The sequence below is a fragment of the Pleuronectes platessa genome, chromosome 21 (genome assembly GCF_947347685.1).
Source record: "Pleuronectes platessa chromosome 21, fPlePla1.1, whole genome shotgun sequence".
NCBI classification, from domain to species: Eukaryota; Metazoa; Chordata; class Actinopteri; order Pleuronectiformes; family Pleuronectidae; genus Pleuronectes; species Pleuronectes platessa.
The window spans coordinates 18,933,082-18,954,270 of NC_070646.1; the positions used below are offsets into that span (position 1 = coordinate 18,933,082).

General features: G+C 42.6%; 1 protein-coding gene across 1 annotated transcript; it reads left to right on the forward strand.

Moving 5' to 3' along the window:
* Positions 1-9,123: 9,123 nt before the first annotated feature.
* On the forward strand, positions 9,124-21,189 carry naglu (N-acetylglucosaminidase, alpha). The gene is made up of 6 exons (XM_053414108.1): positions 9,124-9,591; positions 15,247-15,394; positions 15,955-16,101; positions 17,376-17,461; positions 18,052-18,308; positions 18,534-21,189. The coding sequence occupies exons 1-6, from the start codon at positions 9,179-9,181 to the stop codon at positions 19,736-19,738; spliced, it is 2,256 nt and encodes a 751-aa protein (XP_053270083.1). The 5' UTR covers positions 9,124-9,178; the 3' UTR covers positions 19,739-21,189.

Sequence of the window (21,189 nt, forward strand, 5' to 3'; positions counted from 1 at the left end):
GAGCTTGAACAGCACATCTGGAAACCCCAGTCTGCTTTGAAATCTTTGTCTGGGAGAGACCTTGCTGATGCACTAGAACTACCTTGTGTCTTGTTGCTTTGCTCAGTCTTGCCATGGTGTATGGCCTGTGACATCAAACTGTTTTTCACAACCTCACATTGGTAGCAGAGTTTGGCTATGTTCCTCACCTTATATATACAGTCTATGTTCCTCACCCAGTTTGAAGCCTCCTACACAGCTGTTTCTGTCTCAGTTAATGACAATGTTTCAACCTACATGTGAAATTGATGATCATTGGCACCTGTTTGATATCATTGGTTGATCATACACCTGACTATAATCCTACAAAATCCCTGACTTTGTGCAAGTCTACCTATAAGAATTGAGGCTGGTTTGAAGGCAAAGGGTAGTAACACCAAATATTGATTTGATTTCGATTTTTCTTTTGTTCGCTCACTTCGCTCACTTAGCCTGCGCAATTTTTTTATTAATTTGATTTAATGCCGGCGCACCTCCTGCGGCACACATCTCCTACTAGATGTAGGAGATGTGCGCAGCAGGGATGTGCGCCGCAAGAGATGTGCACCGCAGGAGATGTGCACCGCAGGAGATGTGCACCGCAGGAGATGTGCACCGCAGGAGATGTGCGCAGCAGGGATGTGCGCCGCAAGAGATGTGCACCGCAGGAGATGTGCGCAGCAGGGATGTGCGCCGCAGGAGATGTGCGCCGCAGGATGTGTGCGCACAGTTTTTTTAAAAATTTGATTTAATTATTATTTTTTTTGTAAATAAATGTTTTATTTATATGCACCTCAGGGTGTGCAACGCAGGATGTGCACCGCAGGAGATGTACGCAGCAGGAGATATGCGCTTCAGGAGATGTGAGCAGCAGGGATGTGCGCCGCAGGAGATGTGCACGGCAGGAGATGTGCGCAGCAGGAGATGTGAGCCGCAGGAGATGTGCGCCACAGGACATGTGCGCAGCAGGAAATTTGCGCCGCAGGAGATGTGCGCCGCAGGAGATGTAAGCCCAGGAGATGTGAGCACAGTTTTTTTATTAATTTGATTTAATTTTTTTTTTTTTTTGTAAATAAATATTTTATTTATGTGCACCGCAGGGTTGGCAACCCAGGATGTGCGCCGCAAGAGATGTGCACCGCAGGAGATGTACGCAGCACGAGATGTGCGCCGCAGGAGATGTGCGCACAGTTTTTTTATTAATTTGATTTAATTATAATTTTTTTTGTAAATGAATGTTTTATTTATGTGCACCGCAGGGTGTGCAACGCAGGATGTGCTCTGCAGGATATGTGCGCCGCAGGAGATGTGCGCCGCAGGAGATGTTCGCCGCAGGAGATGTTCGCCGCAGGATGTGTGCGCACAGTTTTTTCATTAATTTGATTTAATTATAATTTTTTTTGTAAATTAATGTTTTATTTATGTGCACCGCAGGGTGTGCAACGCAGGATGTGCGCCGCAACAGATGTGCGCCGCAGGAGATGTTCACGCAGGAGATGTTCACGCAGGAGATGTGCAGCGCATATACTCATCCCATATCAAATTTAAATTTAAAAGCTGTTTTAACCGCTGCTTTAAGATGAAAAGGACAGTTGTGGAGCTTTACTCTAAAGAACTCACGTCAGTCGTTTGCGTCATCATCTGATGTGCATGTCCAATCAGAGCCTTGTGAATGCAGAGTTTGTCTGCCGCAGACTTGAAAGGATCGTGTTAATTGTGTTCCGTACGAGTGACTCTGTTTTCGGGACTTGCTGAAGTCGACACGACACTGTTTCCCTGGAGGAGAAGATGAGTGCGTGGGAAAGCAAAGCCGCGGACCCGGTGTGGAGGAGTCGAGGCGGAGAAGACAGGCGCACAGTCCCTGAACTAAGGTCAGACTCAGCCAACGAGCTAAGCCATTGCTAACTGCTAAGCTAACTCAGATTTGAAAAACGTGTGAACAACTGTGGGATTAGGGAGACAGTTGCTAAAAGTAGAATAAAGCATCGAGTGATTTAGCGGAGCTAGTCTATGTTTAAATATGTATGAACTACTTAAACCGAACAGTTTGTTCTTGGTAAGTTTTTTCATAAACGTGGCTGTGAATAGAACGTTTCTCGTTTTTTTTTAACAAACAGCTACACACCACAGACAGCTACACACCACAGACGTCTACACACCACAGATGTCTACACACCACAGATGTCTACTGTCGTCGCAAGGCACTAAACTTGACCTCGCCTCCGGCGACTGGACAAACGTGTTTGTTGATCCAGGATTTGAGAAGAAATAATTAGACACTTATACATGAAGTTCTGGAAATTGAACATTTATTGTAAAACAATGAAATACTTACAGAGAGTCTCTGGGGTTCTGCCGGACACGTCACCAGGTTCACTGGATCATGTCGAGAAGAAGCGCACACTCATCCTAAGTCCACAGTATATATAATCAGACACAGGGTGGGCACAGAGGCGGTTCTTTTTCTTTGAGGGAATTCAGTTATTGGCCAGATGTATACTGTTTCCTCAAAGTGCAGTTTTTTGCAAGCAGATCACTTTCAACTGACCAGGTGTCCCACTACTGTGGCCTTGGCAAACAGGGAGCTTGCTACAGTGGAGAGACCCAGCAGATTAGACTTAGAGGAGGATTTCATATCTTTTTCTCACCATGTTTCATGAAGCACCTCATTGTATTAGCTCTGGCACGTCCTCTCTCTTTTCTGAGCATCCGTGCTTTCATTATTTCAAAACTCAAGATGAACTTCCACCACACACTTTTCTCCGAATTGTATTTTGCAGTCAGATTGACACTCAGATTGATACCTGCTTTCTGTGGTCGTGCTCTGGGCCTGACCCTGTGTCTGAGTCAAAAAGATATACATCATTCCAAATAAAAGAAACAGTTGTAGCATTATTGATTATATAGATTATACAGCTAAAATTATTCACAGGATATAGGTAAAATATAATCACAAGATACAGAGAAACATAGATATCTCAACACTACACACTGGGGCAGATTCAGACAGAGTCTCACAAAGAACATATGACCCAGAGGCTGCAAAGAGACATTTCAAGCTTCACCTGATTAGCTTTTCACTGGCTAGGCTAGTTGTTTTTGTACAATATTTGTGCTGTATGTAAATAAAGCTTTGACTCGACATATACCTCGTTCATGTTTTTTCTTCCCTGTACAATATGTTAACATATAACATCAAGCATCACATGAATGAATGTATAGTCTTAATTAACTGCATTGCTTTTGTTAAAGGCTTACTAATAAATAATGATTTATTATATATATAACTAGTAACAACTATATATAATTTTTATTATTAATATTGTGTGGGAGGGGTTTACCCCACGTGTGTGCTGCAATGACCCAGGGTGACCAATGGCAACAGTTCAACCAGCCAATCACGAGTGACTTTCCGGGTTGGTTTCCTCCAATGGGGAATCGAGAGAGGCTCAGCAGCGCCCTGAGTCATATGCTAATTAAATAACACCTTCGCTCCGCTGCTCTCCCCCTTTGTTCTCCAGACCCTCTCTCCGAGGTACGTTTACTCCGCTTCCCTTAGGTTAACGTCGCGGAAGAACGCGGTGCTGTCGTGCTGTAAATAGGCACTAACTTCAGGGGATCAGGTAACTTCCATAAGATTTCCCATGATACTAATTCTGCTTTCGCCTAGTGTGTGCGCCGCAGGAGATGTGCGTGGCAGGAGATGTGCGCCGCAGGATGTGCGCGCGCAGTTTTTTTATTAATTTGATTTAAAAAAAATGTTTTAATTTAAAATATATTTTTAATTTAAATATATTTTATTATGTGTGCGCCTTAGGATCTCCTGCGGCGCACATCCTGCATCGCACACACTGCGGCGCAGAAGTGCGCTCAAGTGGGGCAGCATTGCTAGCTCTACGTCCAACCCTATACCCTAATCCGGGCTTGGGACCAGCCAAATTATCTGACTGCAGCTGGGACTGCTGCTCACGGCAGCACCTGCTGCTCGTTGAAGATAAGATTAAGATACATTTATTTGTCCCAAACAGGGAAAGGAGGGAAAGTAGGGAAATTTAACCTCTGCTTTTAACCCATCTCGTGCAGGACACACAGAGCAGTGAGCAGCCATGTACGGCGCACAGGGAGCAGATGTATGGGGAGTAAGGTGCATTGCTCAGGGGCACTAGACAGGGTAGGGAGAATCTTTGGACAGATCAATCCAGGTTCTTTTTTTTGTTGTTTCTCCGTGGACTCGAACCAGAGACCTTTTCTGCCAATAGTCAAAGTTTCTGCCACTAGTCCACCGCCTCTCCCCATTGTCAGTCACTGCAGAACGATACCAGGAAGCTCTTAAGTACTTGATTTAATATCAAATCTTTTATTTTGTTGTCATCGCTTAAATTAAATCTCTTCTTTCTGCCTCCATTTTGCACAACATCATTTTTTTGCATTTTTCAAATCTCTGTCACAATCTTTTCTTACATTCTGTAATAATGCCCAAAGACATCGTCCCTTTTTTCTCATCAAGCGTCCTCCTCTCTGCAGATGGATCCCTTCCACACTTTGTTCGGAGTCAAGTGTCTCTCCCTCCTCGGAGACGAGTAGATAACGCCGTTGAATCCATTGCCGAGAGTCGGCCTGCAGCCTGACCTCCTGAGCTAGCACAGCTCCCCAACATCACACACACACACACACACACACAAACACACACACACATCCATTCTCACATTTCGTAATTCATACTTGGCCTCCAGAAAGTTAGTACAAATGCACAGACAAGTGACAGGAATCCGAAGCTATTTTTCAAGACATAGCACACCTACACTTTGACAAGTGCATGTTTTATTAAAACTATTTCAGATAATTGTCTACTGATGCATGTTGAAATTATTAAATTTTTTGCTTTGAGTTTTTAAGCTTTATTAGGATTAAGGTGTAAACAGAGACAGTTTCTCTGTTTGAGAGGGAAATTCTCTTCTTATAATATTAATGGTTTATCTAAATTATTCTAATAGACCTGTAGTTTATCTACTTGAGGGGTAGTTATGTACGAGATAGGTCTTTTAACAACTCATGTGTTTTGAATACACAAGTATCCACCATTACTACAACTGTGTACACATCATTCATATTGTGTTGTGTATGACCAGAGATGGGCAGTATTTTTATTACTTGTATTTGACATACGTATTTCATTACTTTTGAGAATATTTTTTTATTTGTATTTGATAGGGCCGATCAAAAATCGAATGTAATTTGCAACAAAATACTTTAGAGTGTAGTAATTTTGTATTTAAAATACTCAAAATACTTTCTCCACAAATCAAAAAACCGTTAGGGTTAGGGTTAGAGACGAATCCAACACCTTATGCTCCACTCAGCTGCAGATCTTGGCGTGGTGGCAGAGAGTGAAACGGCTTCCTCCAACCTCCAAGATGATGAGGAAGATGACTTCTTTGCTTTCTCAGCTGAAGAAACTTAATTCCAGGAAAGACAGGAGATCACACGCCACAGCAAAGCGAAGATAGAGACCCTTCGTTTTCTGGAGGACACCAGAAAAGCCCTGCTTCTTTTCAGCAGTAACCATTCATCAAGCTCCTTTTTGTTCAATTTAACATAACCCTCCCCTCTTCAGCTCCGGTTGAGAGGCTGTTCTCGTTTGCAGGAATAATATTCCATCCGCACAGGAGGCGGTTAACACCAGAAATATTTGAAAAGTTAGTTGTTCTTAAAGGCAACTAAATTGGCCACTCAGTGGTTGGGGCTCAAGAACCAAATTGGAAGGATTGTTATGTCATAAAGATGTCAGTATGAACCTCTATGAGACACTTAACATAGGGGTAGAGTGGTCGTCCTCCAACCTGAAGGTCGGCAGTTCAATCCCCAGTCTGACCCATCTGCATGCCGAAGTGTCCTTGGTCAAGGTGCTGAACCCCGAATGGCCCCCCATAGAATAACTAAGTGCTGTGAATAGATGCACCGTATGAATGTGTGTGTGAATGGGTGAATGTAAAACTGTACTATAAAGAGCTTTGAGTGGTCATCAAGACTAGAAAAGCGCTATATAAATACCAAACCATTTACCATTTAATATAGAACTATGTAGCCTGCCATGCCACTGGCCAAGGTTCAGTAAAAGAGAAGTAAGTAGGCTACTGACTTGTTAAGTTACCTGTTCACTTTTGATTTGATTTACTATTTACCTCTCATTATTATTTATTTTTCAGTGCAGAACTTGATGTACAGTAATTTATTTAGGCTCTTTACCTGTGTAAAACTGGTTTTAATTCTATATTTTGCTTTTATAGTATACATAGGCCTAATGTGTGATGCTATTGTTGTGTGATAAATATTTTCTTGTTGATACAAAGCCAAACTGTATGGGCTGTTAAGTCCCATTAAAAAAAAATGTATATACATAATCAATCAAGTTGTTGTCTTTGAATAGCTTTGCATAGTTACACTGACATTCTGTGACTGTTCTTCCTTTTTGTGGGGTTCACCAGAGCTTTGTGTACATTATATAGCCCAAACCTGAATGCTCTGGTTTCATTTATTTGAAGGGTAATTTGTATTTTGTATCGAAATACATTTTGATGTATTTTTGCTCATCCCTGGTTAAGGCACATGACACAAATTCAGCTCCATTGACTACAGCAAACGCAAATCAATTATCTGCAACTCTTCCCTCCATAGCTTCATGGTCTCACTGCACACGCTTAAAGGTTCAGTGTGTGGGATTTAGTGACATCTAGTGGTGAAGTTACATGTTGCAGCTAAATACTCCTCACACTCCCCTTCCAAACATGAAAGAGAACCTGTGGTAGCCTTCAGTTTTCATAAAAACTAAAAAGGTGTTTAGATTGTCCACTTGTTTACAATTAAGATTAAACACACTAATAAAAAAATCGATAGGATTATTTTATATTCAATTTCAGCCAGTAGATCCCTTTCACTTAAATCTTACACTGGACCTTTACAATTAATTGTTGGTTGTGACAATTGACCAAGAAAGACCAAGAGAGAGAGAGCTTGCTGACAGCAGACATGTGGATATCAACATACAGAGATTTTACTTTTCAAATTGTATCTCTGCTTCCGCCCCTTAAGAATGCTTGTGTCTCTACAAACTCACAAAGTGATGAATTGATGCAACTGATGATGTCACAGATGTTTGCATATAGATTACTTCTCCAGTACCCCCCCAATAACCTGCACAAACCTGCAGTCCGCAGGGCACTTGTATTAACATCATATGACTTAAGAACAGTTTCTCCCATCAGGCTCCTAAACTTGCCGTCAACTCATGACTAACAACCCTCTGCACATCTGTTTCCCTGCCTATTTGCACAAATGTGAAACAACTGATACACACGGTGCAAGAACTACACATAAAGCGGATAAAATAAGTATTGAACACATTTTTCTCAGTAAATATATTTCTAAAGGTGCTATTGACATGAAATGTCCATGAGATGGCGGTAACAACCCACATAATCCATACGTACAAAGAAAACCAAACAAACAAAAGTTCAGAAATTAAGTTATGTGTAATAAAATGTGTCATACAAGGTGTCACACAAGAAACTTCTCATGATGGGTCAAAGCAAAGAGCTTTCTCAAGTCCGTCGTAACCTTATTGTTGCAAAACATACTGATGGCATTGGGTGCAGAAGGATTTATAAACTGAATGTTCCAGTGAGCACTGTTGGGGCCATAATCCGGAAATGGAAAGAACATCTTTTCACAATAAAACGGCCACGACCAGGGGCTCCTCGCAAGACTTCTGACAGAGGAGTGAAAATAATTATCAGAAGAGCAGGTACAATTGTTTAAAAAAAAAAAACGTTAATTAATGCACTCAACGATATGTCCTGTATGCACGCTCGCCACGCAAGACTCCATTGCTGAAGAAAATGCATGTTGAATCTCGTTTGCTGTTTGCTGCACAACACTTAGAAAAGCATGTGAAATATTGGGAGAATATAGTCTGGTCAGATGAGATCAAAATTTAACTCTTTGGATGCCATAATACGAACTGTGTTTGGAGGTAAAATGGCACTGCACATCACCCCAAAAACACCATACCAACAGTGAAGTTTGGAGGTGGGAACATCATGCCGTGGGGCTGTTTTCAGCATACAGCACTGGCAAACTTCATATAATTGAAGGAAGAATGAATGGAAAAATGTACCGAGACATTCTTGATAAAAGCTGCTGCCTTCTACCAGGATGATGAAGATGAAACGAGGGTGGACATTTCATCAAAACAATGATCCCAAAACACACAGCCATGGAAACTCTCAATTGGTTTCAGAGAAAGAAAATAAAGCTGCTAGCATGGCCCAGCCAATCACCTGACTTGACTCCAATAGAACATCTATGGAAAGAACTAAAGATCAGGGTTCATTGAAGAGGCCAACGAAACCTTCAAGATTTGAAGACTGTTTGTGTGGGAGAATGGGTCAAAATCACACCTGAGCAATGCATGTGACTAGTTTATTTAAGGTATTAAATTAATTTCAGTTAAATACTTTTTTTCCTGTGTCATTCCATTTTATTACACATAACTTAATTTCGGGAACTTATTTGTTTGGTTTTCTTTGTATGTATGGATTAGTTTGGTTGTTACCAACATCTCGTGAAAATCTCATGTCAATTTAGAAATATATTTACTGAGAAAATTGGTGACGTACTCAATACTTATTTTAACTGCTGTCACATGTGCAATAACTATACATACACATACACATGTGCAAAAACTATAAATACACATAGCACAATACTACGAACACACTCCATACACATAAAGTTATTCCATAATTTGCAACGGATGTCACACTGCACCTTTGAATGTATATAGTTTTAGTATTGTCTTTTTAAGCTCTTTCAACCTGGCTTTTATTTTATTGTAACCGTTACACTGCTGAGCTGACCCTATGTTAACTTGCATAAGATATGACAAATACAACTTGAAAACACATGAAGACAACTGGAGAAGTAATGTCCTCTTCCAGAAATATAGTGTTGCAGAGTAGCCTACTCTGATTGGTCTGGATTTCTCTTTCTCTCTCTCTGATTGGCCGGCGGTGTTTCAGTAAACCCAGGCTTCCTGGTTGTTTGCGATTGGGGAAATCAAAGTAGTTTTTGAACGGTGGGAAAGTTCGGCTCTGAGATCACGATGTCGCTGAGCAGCAGCTGCAGCCGGGCGCTGCTCGGGCTTTTCTGTCTCCATTTGACTGCACAGGGGAAGTTTACCGCTCTGGACCACATCAGCCCTAAAGCCAGCGACAAGGCGCAGGGGCGAGCGGTGGTGGAGCTGCTGAAGCGGCTGATCGGGAACAGGTCCACGGAGTTCATCGTGTCCGTCAACAGGAGCCTGTCCAACGACAGCCTGGACGTGTGCGAGCTCAGGTCCACGAGGAACAACAAGGTGGTGGCCACGGGCAGCAGCGGAGTGGCCCTGGCCTCTGGCATCTATAACTACCTCAAATACTTCTGCAGCTGCCATGTTTCCTGGTCCGGTGACCAGCTGGATCTGCCCAGTCCTCTGCCTAGGCTCAGCGGCGTCCAGCGCATCAGCAGCCCGCACAGGTCAGTGAGCCCCTGGGGGCATTACTGGCTCCTGGCATAGGCGACATAGGCGACTGCCTAGGGCGCATAATAACGAGAAGGCGCCACAATAGGCTGATTTATCATGAAATAATACATAATTTAACCAATGCAGTAACGTCCCACCATCGTCCTCTAACCCCGGGGTCACAACGGAGGCAGAAGCACCAAAAAGCGCCTCGAAAATCTGTGCGCGTCCTTTCCGCGCCCATGTTAATGAATCGGGCTGTTCGCACCGGCAGCGAGCACCGGGAAGCTGAGGGGGGTGAGGAACCACAGGCAGCAGGTTCATTCACTCTGCAGTAACTGTAGTGAATGAGGGACACTTCAGGGGCTCTTTCACTTTCACTTGGATGTGAGACACTGGCTGGGATCCTGCTGCTGTGGCTCGGTGTATTTCTGAATTACCGCTTTAATTAGCAGACACCTCTTACGAGAAACAAGTCTGAAAAGTTGCTTACAAGCAAACTGAAGATTAGTTTTCAATAAAAACAGCTCTAAAAATAGTCCAGGACCTGAAATCTATTTTGTCTGAGACACACTTTGGATTCGTTCCATGCCGAACCTGAACGTAGCTGAGGGTGGGGCCATTACTGGCAGATAGGTCCATGGTTTAAAGACAGAGGTCAGTGAGCACCAGTGACCATTACTGACACAGGTCCATGGTCTACAGACACAGGTCAGTGAGCACCAGTGACCATTACTGACACAGGTCCATGGTCTACAGACACAGGTCAGTGAGCACCAGTGACCATTACTGACACAGGTCCATGGTCCACAGACACAGGTCAGTGAGCACCAGTGACCATTACTGACACAGGTCCATGGTCTACAGACACAGGTCAGTGAGCACCAGTGACCATTACTGACACAGGTCCATGGTGTACAGACACAGGACAGTGAGCCACAGTGGTCATTACTGATACAAAGGTCCATGGTCTACAGACACAGGTCAGTGAGCACCAGTGACCATTAATGACACACAGGGTCATGGTCTACAGACACAGGTCAGTGAGCACCAGTGACCATTACTGATACACAGGTCCATGGTCTACAGACAAAGGTCAGTGAGTACCAGTGACCATTACTGACACACAGGTCCATGGTCTACAGACACAGGTGAGTGAGCACCAGTGGCCATTATTGACACAATGGTCCATGGTCTACAGACACAGGACAGTGTGCCACAGTGGTCATTACTGACACAGGTCCATGGTCTAAAGACACAGGTCAGTGAGCCCCAGTGAGAAACATGTCCCAGCATGATTTGGCAAAACTTCTCCATGCATTTATTTTAAGAATGACTGGACAACTATAATAGTATACAGTTGACGTGTCTCTCAGGAAAAAAATTTTCAGAATGCTGCTGCTCGAGTCCTCACTAACACTAAGGAAGAGGCTGATGTCCCTCCAGTTCTAAGATATTTACACTGGCGGCCTGTCTGTCAAAGAATCAACTTCAAAATCCTATTGTTGGTTTATAAAGCACTGAATGGTTTAGGGCCAAAACATATTTCTTATCACTGTACGTTATGACCCCTCAGGTCGTCTGGATCAGCTTTCTGTCCCCAGAGTCAAAATGAAACATGGAGAAGCAGCATTCAGTTTTCATGCTCCACATTATTGGAACAAGCTCCCATAGACCTGTAGGTCCGCTGCAAATCGTAGTTCTTTTAAATCACTGCTGACGACTTTCCTGTTTGCCACGGCCTTTTATTTAATCATACATTACTCATTTCTTAAACTGAACTGTTATTTTTACTCGTTTATTTATTCTATTTATTTATAATTTTTTTTGTATTTAACTCTTTTAATTTGTATTTAAATGCTTTTTCCTATTGAATTGCCTTGTTTTTGAATTATGCGGTACAAATCAACTTGCCACATCAACATGTGATCAGCTTAAAAATGTGAAACCTTAATGAAACTAGCAAATAGCACATAAAGAAGTTACAATGATTCACTGTGATCAGGTGTTGAGGTGTTGCTCCTATTGAAATAGTAGATCTTCCACCATTGTTGTCAGGTGGACGTTGGAGTTTAGCTGAGGCAAATGAGCATAAAATCATGAGCAGGTTGACTAACTGTGATTCACATCATTTCGAAAATGACTGTAGTCAAAAGCAGATGAAGTGCGTGAGTGCTTTGTGAATATTTTCTTTTGTGTGGCCTGTGTGTAGAATTCATTAACGGGGCCATTTTACTGACGTCAGCAAAACGGCTTCTTTGAAAATGCCGCTGTAGCAGATCCATCCATACTCCTCACAGCAGCAGTCACGGGATGTCACCTGATAGAGGAGCTTCTTGTTCCAATTAGTTACTGAACGATCGGTTGTACTGAAAGTCACAGACGTGCCGATGTAGTTCATGTATTTTATCAGCTGCAAACATCTCAAAATCTGTGTTTCTGTGCTGCCTGAAAATTACACAAATTAAGTATATTAATGACAAATCAAGCTGTATGAATAGGACTGCTGGGGTTTGTCTATGTTATGGAATTCCATGAAGGCAGTGTGGCACGTAGCCTCAAGCCCCCTCCTCTGCAACGCGGCACCTAAAAAACCCTGGCGGCACGACAAATGGGGCATTGTCACACATTATTTATTATTCTTTACTCTGAGCACTATGGACACTTGTACCACGGACGGGCCCTTTAAAGGAACATTCGTTTCAATTATCTGTTGTGCATTATCCCTGCATCAGCTCACTGCAGTTATGTCATGAGCACAGGCATTGGACTGAAAAAAACATGGCACACATGGGACAGTTTGTTTTCCCATGACTTTGGGTTACAGCTCGAAGCTTTAATCATTTATATAGAGCAGATACCAAAGTTTGGGATGGACACCTCCGCTGTTGAAAAAGGTGTGCTTTTTGAAATGTCATTTAAAATACAGCTTATGTTGTTAAGCAATATGCACATTGAAAATACACTGAAATATGCAAGTAAAGAAAAAGGTGTAGAGAGTCAACTCAGTAGTGTTTGTCACTTTGAGTCTGTGGGGGGATTTTTAATGATCTCTCTGTTGGATTTTAACACACAGTGCATTTCATAAATATACAGACAGTGCAACTTTTTCCATTGTTTTGTCTTGGCACTTCTGCATATAGGATTTAAAATAAAACAGTTTCAATAAGGTGAATTAGGTTTAAGTGTGTTTAAGATTAGTTTCAAGTCAGCACTTACTGTAACCCTCAGTTCATCATTTCATTTATAGTCCCATGTTGAGTAAGTAACTAAAACATAATCTAATCAATGTACTTGTACACTGTACACACTACAATGTACAAGTACAACAATGTTTTCATCCACCTGCTCTCACAGGCTGACTGGAGCTCCCTTTAATAGACATGTTATTGAGAACTGACTGTTACTTGTTTTGTTTACAAAGGTAGTCTCAGAACATGCCCAGGAACGGCCATTAGAGGCAATGTCAACGGATGAGTAGAGCTGGGTTACAGAGTTAATGGCAGGGGGAACTCTCCATGAAGCGTATCATAAAAACTCACAGACACTGTGGCTGGAGCCTTCAGAAACTTTAATTAGGGAGTGCATGTCACTAGTTTGCTGTGTGAGCAGGACAGTGATATCTGGGCCTTACTAATATTCAATTATATTTCATTCAATTTCAATTTTATTTGTATAGCACCAAATCGCAACGTAGATTATTGCAAGGGACTTTAGATACCGTAGTGATAATAAGATAATAAGATATTCAATTATATGTGTCATTCAAACTTTAAAGGGGACATATTATGCCCATTTTACCACAGTTGATATGGTTCCTTGGGGTCTTAATGAAATGTCTGTAACATATAATGGTCAAAATATCACAAGGATTATTTAAAACAGCACCCTTTTTACCCTGTCTAAAACAGCCCTCCTCAGATTGACCTGTTTTGAGTACCCCGCCCCCCTCATCCCCCTCACTCCTTAACGAGATACAAGCGCCCAGATTTTTTGCTATCCATTACCTCTGTAGAAATATGGCTACTGGAGACGAAGATACAATCTTGCAACCATTTCGTTTTGAACCAGAGTCAGGTAGGCTGAAGACTGGCTGCGAGAGCCCCAGCTCCCCAGCACAGCGCTGCAGTGGGAGCAGTTGGAGCTTGAGCTGACGCAGCAGCAGCATCCTTCTACACTGTTGAGTCAATGTTTAGAGGTGTCCCGGGGTCCCTTGCTTATTTGGCCACCTAAATGTCTGACGGGTAGCAGCAGCGAGCTAACGCTAGCCGGGCTCCAACGGCCCTGGCCGAGCCCGGCTAGCGTTAGCTCGCTCGTCCAAGGCCATGTAGCGAGACCCCCTACATGGGCATGGTGTGACTATGACGTTTATTTCGGTCGTAATCCCATTCGACCCACTCTAGCGTATCGTTTCTGAAACAGAGGAACCACAACAAATCGCGGGAGTTGTTTTTTTCCAGAGTTTTTGGGACGGTAGCCATGCAAGATACCCAAATTAACGTGTAGAAGCACTACAAAAGTGAAATTTCATAATATGTCCCCTTTAAAACACAACCAAATAGTATGTTTAATTAACTGAAGGCTATAAAACACTGGATGGCTGCTAATTTCTTAAAACTAAATGATGAATGAAGATTTCTGCTGTTGTCAGTGTTGTCGCTAAAATAATGGATTGTCCTTTGCTTTTTGATGAAATCATCCAGAAGAAATGACGTTGTTACTCTGACTGTGGACCAATATGCCAAATGTTTAATTCGCCCCAGTTTTTTCCAGTCTCCCATTCCCTCCCTTTTCACCTGCCTTAGTAAAACATCCAAAATCATATTGCTTTACTCAGTGATCTCTGACCCAGCACAATATAGTTGTAGAGTGAGAAGGGAGACTATACTTTAGAACCGCTGTGAGGAGTTTCCCTCAGTGTGCTCACAATACAACAGGACAGACACAACAACACTAAACACAACCGAAATATGTGTTGGGATTTTTGTGGTTCATAAAATATCCCCAAATATAAGCCCTATTTAGATATTACTTTAGCAGAGTGTGTGTGCAGAATTGGGGCCTGACTTTCTCCAGAGTTTTCCTTTTACACAAGATCAACTCAGAGGGAGCTTCTCCGCTCGGACACATTCACATCAACACAGAAATCTCCGGAGCGTTCAGGTAAGAGGTGACGCAGCAGGCAGGGGCAGGACCTTAAACAAGCGATCTCGGCAGGACCTCTGTCGTGTTAGAAACACCATAAGCATGCCCACTCGCTCGCAGTGAATCCTCCAGAGGATCGCCTTTGTTCTCACATGGGCTTATTCAGACATTCTCCTGAGGTTTTACTGGGGTACTGGCCAGAGAAAGTCGGGAGAAGATCTGGAGGCAATCACTTGGACATTTTCCTTCGCATATACTCTTTAGAACATCTGGAGAATCTCCGGAGTTCAGCGCAGGTCTGAAAGCACAAACAGGATCTAGGTGCCTGACTGACAAAAATGTAAGGGTCACCTACTGTACACTAAAAGGGTGTAGACAACTTTCCACAACTGCTTGAATTAAAGGATGTCAATTTTCGGCCTAATGATAACAAGGCATGATTTTCCTTTTTCCCACCTGTTTTGTATTTGATTATCTTGCATGCAGGGATAATAAACAATATTTGTGTGTGTGTGTGTCTCTAGATTCAGGTATTACCAGAATGTCTGCACTTTTAGCTATTCCACTGTGTGGTGGGACTGGCCGAGATGGGAACGAGAGATTGACTGGATGGCACTCAATGGGATCAATCTGCCGCTGGCGTTCACTGGACAAGAAGCCCTGTGGCAAGAGGTTAGAGCAAACCTGTTCACCTGAAACTGGATACATTCTTAACCAAATCTACACTAAAACACAGGAACACAAATAAATCCGCTTGTAGTGTTTGGGTCTGCTCCATTATTGGCTCCTTAAAAACTAGATTTACATATTCTTAATATGTTTTGGAACAGATTTAACAAACATTTGTTAGCTTTTAAAATGATCATGCTTGGCAGTAAGGGGCTTTACATTGAATCAGGAGTTTTGTAGATGAATTTCACACTCTAGTTTTGTAGTAAGTTCAACAACATTGATAAATTGTCTGTTGATCTCTGATAAGTGTAGCAGCATGTGAACATCAGCTTATTGGTTGTTGGGGAGTAGAGTGGGATGCCACTAACCAGACGGTTGGAGGTTTGATTACCAGCTTCTCCAGTCTGTATGCCGAAATGTCCCTGGGGCAGATGCTTAACCCCAAATTCTGTGCTGCCAGTGTGTGATAAAAAAATATCACTGTGAGTGAGTGATGAGTGTGTGTGTGGATTGTGTTCTGAGTATTATGATATATTTATTAACTTCTGATGTACTTCTAGGTTTACCGTGCTCTTGGACTAAACCAGTCGGAGATTGAAGAATTCTTCTGTGGCCCGGCGTTTCTTGCCTGGAACCGAATGGGAAACATGTTCAAGTTTGGTGGGCCTCTGCCGCAGTCCTGGCATATAAACCAGCTAAACCTCCAAGTACTGAAACCTCCATACTATTTAACACAGTTTAAAGCTAATGTGTGCACAATCACATCTCCTTCCATTAGAATCATTTATAATATAATCACATTCTGTGAATGGTGGCTTCAGTTTGTACAGTTAAAACTATTGTGACGAGCTTTTGAAGCGACCTTCTCAAATTGAAATGAAAAATAAAGTAATATATGCGTTGTTGCGTATTAGCAGTTGTTGGCCTAAATGGGCAGTACGTTATTTGAAGAATTTATTCATAAGATGTATTGATAGTATCAAAGACAATCATGCTGCTCTGTGGAGCTCAGCCAATCAGAGGCTGAGCGTCTCCTCTGACTGTTGTTACACACAGCCAGGCAAGTCACAGGTCACAGATTGTAGCCCACTTCTGTAACTTAGTAAGACCCACCTGTAAATGCAAATAGCGATAGCCGGTTAGCACTGAAATGAGCTGAACAGATGGACAAATCTGGACTCAAATGCTCAGACGTCAAAGTCTGAATTGGGCTTTCTATCCAAAGTGTGGCAGATTCCATTACAAGTCCAGGTCTAATGCAGGAGCGGTGGACCTGCCTAACTCATGTCAGTTTGCTTAAAGGCCATCAAGCAGAAGCATTGTATGAATGCAGAATCCAAAACCGTCCCCAACATCAGGGTGAAGCGGTGATTGGGCATTTCGGAACGCAAGTGGACAGTGGAATAGAATTTTGAATGCGATTGAGAAGGCCTGCAGGCAAGAGGCTGAGAGTCTGGCCAGATCAAGGCAAGTGCTTGAAGGGAACGTCTACCGGCAGCTGCATTACAGGATCGTATAAACTGGGATTATGGCAGATATATGCTTTTGCTGGGCAGCAGCTGTAAAGGCCTTGTCTTTTTTTCAGAGCTCCAATTAACGTTGTGTCCAGGTGGGCCATACTGGGGGCATGGCTGGGGGCGGTGACATCACAAAGTTGTAGAAGTCGTGATATCTTGTTTCAAGAACTATTATGACCTATTTGCATTTATTGGTGGTTTAAGTACTTTAAAACTCTGGCACTAATATACATCACATGGACCTGATGTAAAATCTAAAGGACTCAGAGAAAACAACAATATGGAACCTTTAAATTTCAGTTTATTACAAGTTGGGTCTTGTGTTTGGAGTTCTGCCAGCTCTTCCTACTGTACTCAACAAAGAAGATGTTAATACCTATAGGCAGTGATGAAATGGAGTTTAGCACGTTTCACTTGAGCGGTTTTGAAATGATCTCCTCACATGACATTTTCTTTCTGTGCAGTTTAGAATCTTGGAGCGCATGAGGTCATTTGGCATGACTCCTGTGCTGCCGGCCTTCTCTGGGAACATCCCCAAGGGAATCCTCAGGTCACTCATTGATCTTTATGTTCAAGCATTTCACCATTATACACTTTTCTGCATTATGTACAACATTTAAAGCCTCATCAACACTGGATCTTTGAGGCTGATACCAGTAGTGATAATAGATTGAACATAAAAAAAAAACAGTCAAGACTTGTCTTTAAGTAATTGTGACCAAATGTTTATTGAGTGAAACATTTTATATTTATTTATTTTACTTGAAGGTTATGAGCCGAATGAATGAAAGGCTAAATGGGTTGTTAGCAAAGTTATATTTTATTGTTCTCTATGTAGTTACTGGCCATGTTGTGCTTTTTTAATTCTTCACGCAACTACTCCAGTTCATGTAAATGCAGCACCATGGAGACACTGTCTGAAAGTGTGCTCTGGTATCATCAGGCTTTTAAACCTGCCTCTGATTGTGGTAATTAGGGATAAGTAGGTTGGAACCTAGTTATTTTTTACAAATGTATATCGTGGTATTGAGGACATTTTAAAGAAAATGAAGTTTGAACTCGACCAGACACACATTTCTCTCTAAGTGCATGATTCAAATTCAAACCCTTTGAATCACTGAAGTGTTCTTTGTATTTCAGGTTGTATCCAGCAGCAAACGCAACCAGACTCGGACCTTGGTCTCATTTTAACTGCAGCTTCTCATGCTCATATATGTTAGACCCTCGGGACCCCCTTTTCCTCCAGATTGGGTCCCTCTATCTGTCTCAGGTGGTGAAGCAGTTTGGGACGGATCACATATACAACACTGACACCTTCAATGAGATGAATCCTCCGTCCTCTGACCCCACCTACCTGTCAGCAGTCAGTCGCTCTGTCTTTGCCTCAATGACTGCAGGTGAGTGTGTGGATGACTGACATCCTTTTCATTGTGAACTTTAAACCTGATACTGCCCATATGTTCTCTGAATGCTGATATTTTGGGAAACAAGTATACTACTTAGTGTTTCCCACTTCCGTAGTGCACTACTTCGATGACCCTCTGATGACCTGTTGGGATTTTCAGGCATGTTTGAGGATTGTTCTTCTCTTGTCCGTCATCCAAACCTCATTTTCTCCCCAGTTGATCCTCAAGCAATTTGGCTGATGCAAGGCTGGCTCTTCTTCAGTGATGCAGCATTCTGGAAGTCGGCCCAGATTCAGGCCCTACTACACGGAGTGCCCCTTGGACGAATGATCGTGCTCGACCTGTTTGCCGAAACGGAACCAATTTTCTCCTACACTGAGTCGTTCTATGGACAGCCATTTATCTGGTGCATGCTGCATAATTTTGGTGGTAACAATGGTTTCTTTGGTACAGTGGAAAGCATCAACTCAGGGCCCTTTAAAGCCTTGCATTTCCCAAACTCCACTCTCGTGGGCTTAGGAATGTCACCAGAGGGCATAGAGCAAAATCCTGTGATGTATGAGTTGATGAGTGAGCTGGCTTGGCGCAAAGAGCCTGTCAACTTGTCCAAGTGGGTATCACTGTATGCAATACGCCGTTACGGCAGCACAAATGAAAAGGTAACCACTGCATGGGTCTGCCTGTTCGCCAGTGTCTATAACTGCACCGTGCCACATTACCGGAACCACAACCACAGCCCACTGGTGCGCAGGCCTTCCTTTCACATGAATGCTGACCTTTGGTATGACCGGGCAGACTTGTTTAAAGCATGGAAACTGATGGTAGAGGTCGCTCCTTCTCTAATGACCAAGGAAACCTTCCGGTACGACCTCGTGGATGTGACTCGGCAGGTTCTACAAGTCCTGACAACAAGCTATTATCAAGATATCATAAAGGCCTTCCAGACTCAAAAATTGCCAGATCTGCTAACGGCAGGCGGCGTGCTGATCCATGACCTCCTGCCTGAGCTCAGTAGTTTGCTGAATAGTGATCGCAATTTCCTGTTAGGGACGTGGTTGGAGAGTGCACAATCCTTAGCCCTGGATGAGAGGGAGGCACAGCTCTACGACATGAATGCCAGAAACCAGCTCACATTGTGGGGTCCCAGTGGTGAGATCCTGGACTACGCCAGTAAGGAGTGGGGAGGGCTCATGGAAGACTACTACGCCCAGCGCTGGGGGCTGTTTGTCCATATGCTAGTAGAGTGTCTGGACAGTGGTCGACCATTCAAGCAGGACACCTTCAACCAGGCAGTTTTTCAGGTAGAAAAGGGATTCATTTACAACCGCAGGAAGTACCCGACTGAGCCACAGGGAGACACATACAACATCGCCCACAGGATCTTCCTCAAGTACTACCCACAGGCCTTAAAGAGGCTATAGTGAGCACAGACTGCAATGTGGAAAAAAACTTGCCTCATATCACAGCAAGAAGAATGTTTTCCTTCACCTCCGGTTCTACATGGCTGTCCCAAAACATTTTGATGTAGAAAATCGTAGGGCCTGAATTCACAGGAACAGTGTGCTTTACATACTATAACTATTCTATGATAAAAGGGTTCTGACACTTAAACTATTCGTATATGCATCCATTCCTTATAACAGAGAAGACTAGAAATGAAAAGTTAAGTTAATGATTTACTGAGTTAGAGACGATCGTGTCTTCATGTGCATGTGTGCATGTACCTGTGGGTGCATGCATCTATTGATGCTTTTTGATTCACCTAAACTTAAAGAAACGTTTTTTAAACATGCACATTGTATTTTACAGAACGGATATTATTTGTGTGTGTATGATCTTTGGTGGCTCAGACTAGATGAGGGCTATGCAAATTTGTAGTAGATACACCTATTACATAGCCGAACCATAATAAACAGAGACACACACGTCTACAGGTGATGGTACCATTGCAGCATGTCTTTGGCTGGTGGCAGGAAAACCAAGCACACAGAAGGAGAACATGCAAACAGAACCGCCCTGCACAACGGTGACGTATCAGTGAGCTGTAAATGTGTGGTTTCACTGGATAAGTGTCCCCCCCCCTCCTCTGCCTGCACTCTTTGTAAGCTCTTTGCCTAGCTAACACATTGTGTAAGCAAGGCAAACCATGACCCAACACTAGCTCGACAGATATGAATCTGATATCATTGTCCGATCTTGCTCTCAGAAAGACAGCAGATAGGCACGTCTCCTTAAATGTTGAGCTATTCCTTTAAATCCCACTTCCTACACCGCGTCTACAGGTGGCATGTGGGTATCAAAATGCCTGTTACCTGTCAGTATGACTTGAATCTGTATAATGCGTCTTATTCTGAGCAAAGTGACCGACCGGGTTGGCTGTAACATTACAAGACAAATGGGTGAGTAGCAGTTACCAATCAATTGGGATGTTTTGATCTTGCTCACATGGTCCGTAAATCTGGGACGGAGTTGGTGTAAAGGTTTTATCGTAATTTACTATTTTGTTGTGCCCAGATGGCTTCTCCCTTTCAAAGATATATTTTTGTAAGAATATCTATAGGTGTTAAACTGAGGCGCATCACATGTACGACAACAACATCTGAAGAATGCTATTTTTGTTTTTATAAGTCACATCTTTTTCTATTTTGGAACACTCAAATGTAGCTGATTCCTTTTGTGATGCACTCAGTTGTACTTCAGTTCATTTACATTTTTATGTTATAGGAGAATGTTATGTTATGAGCACGGTTGAAATTCATAATATTCATAATATGCCAACAAACATATTGTATTTTTGTATTTTGATTAATTAAACTGCTGTGATCCTTCAACTAAGGCATGTTATTAAAGTCCTCAGGCTATGTGACTAATA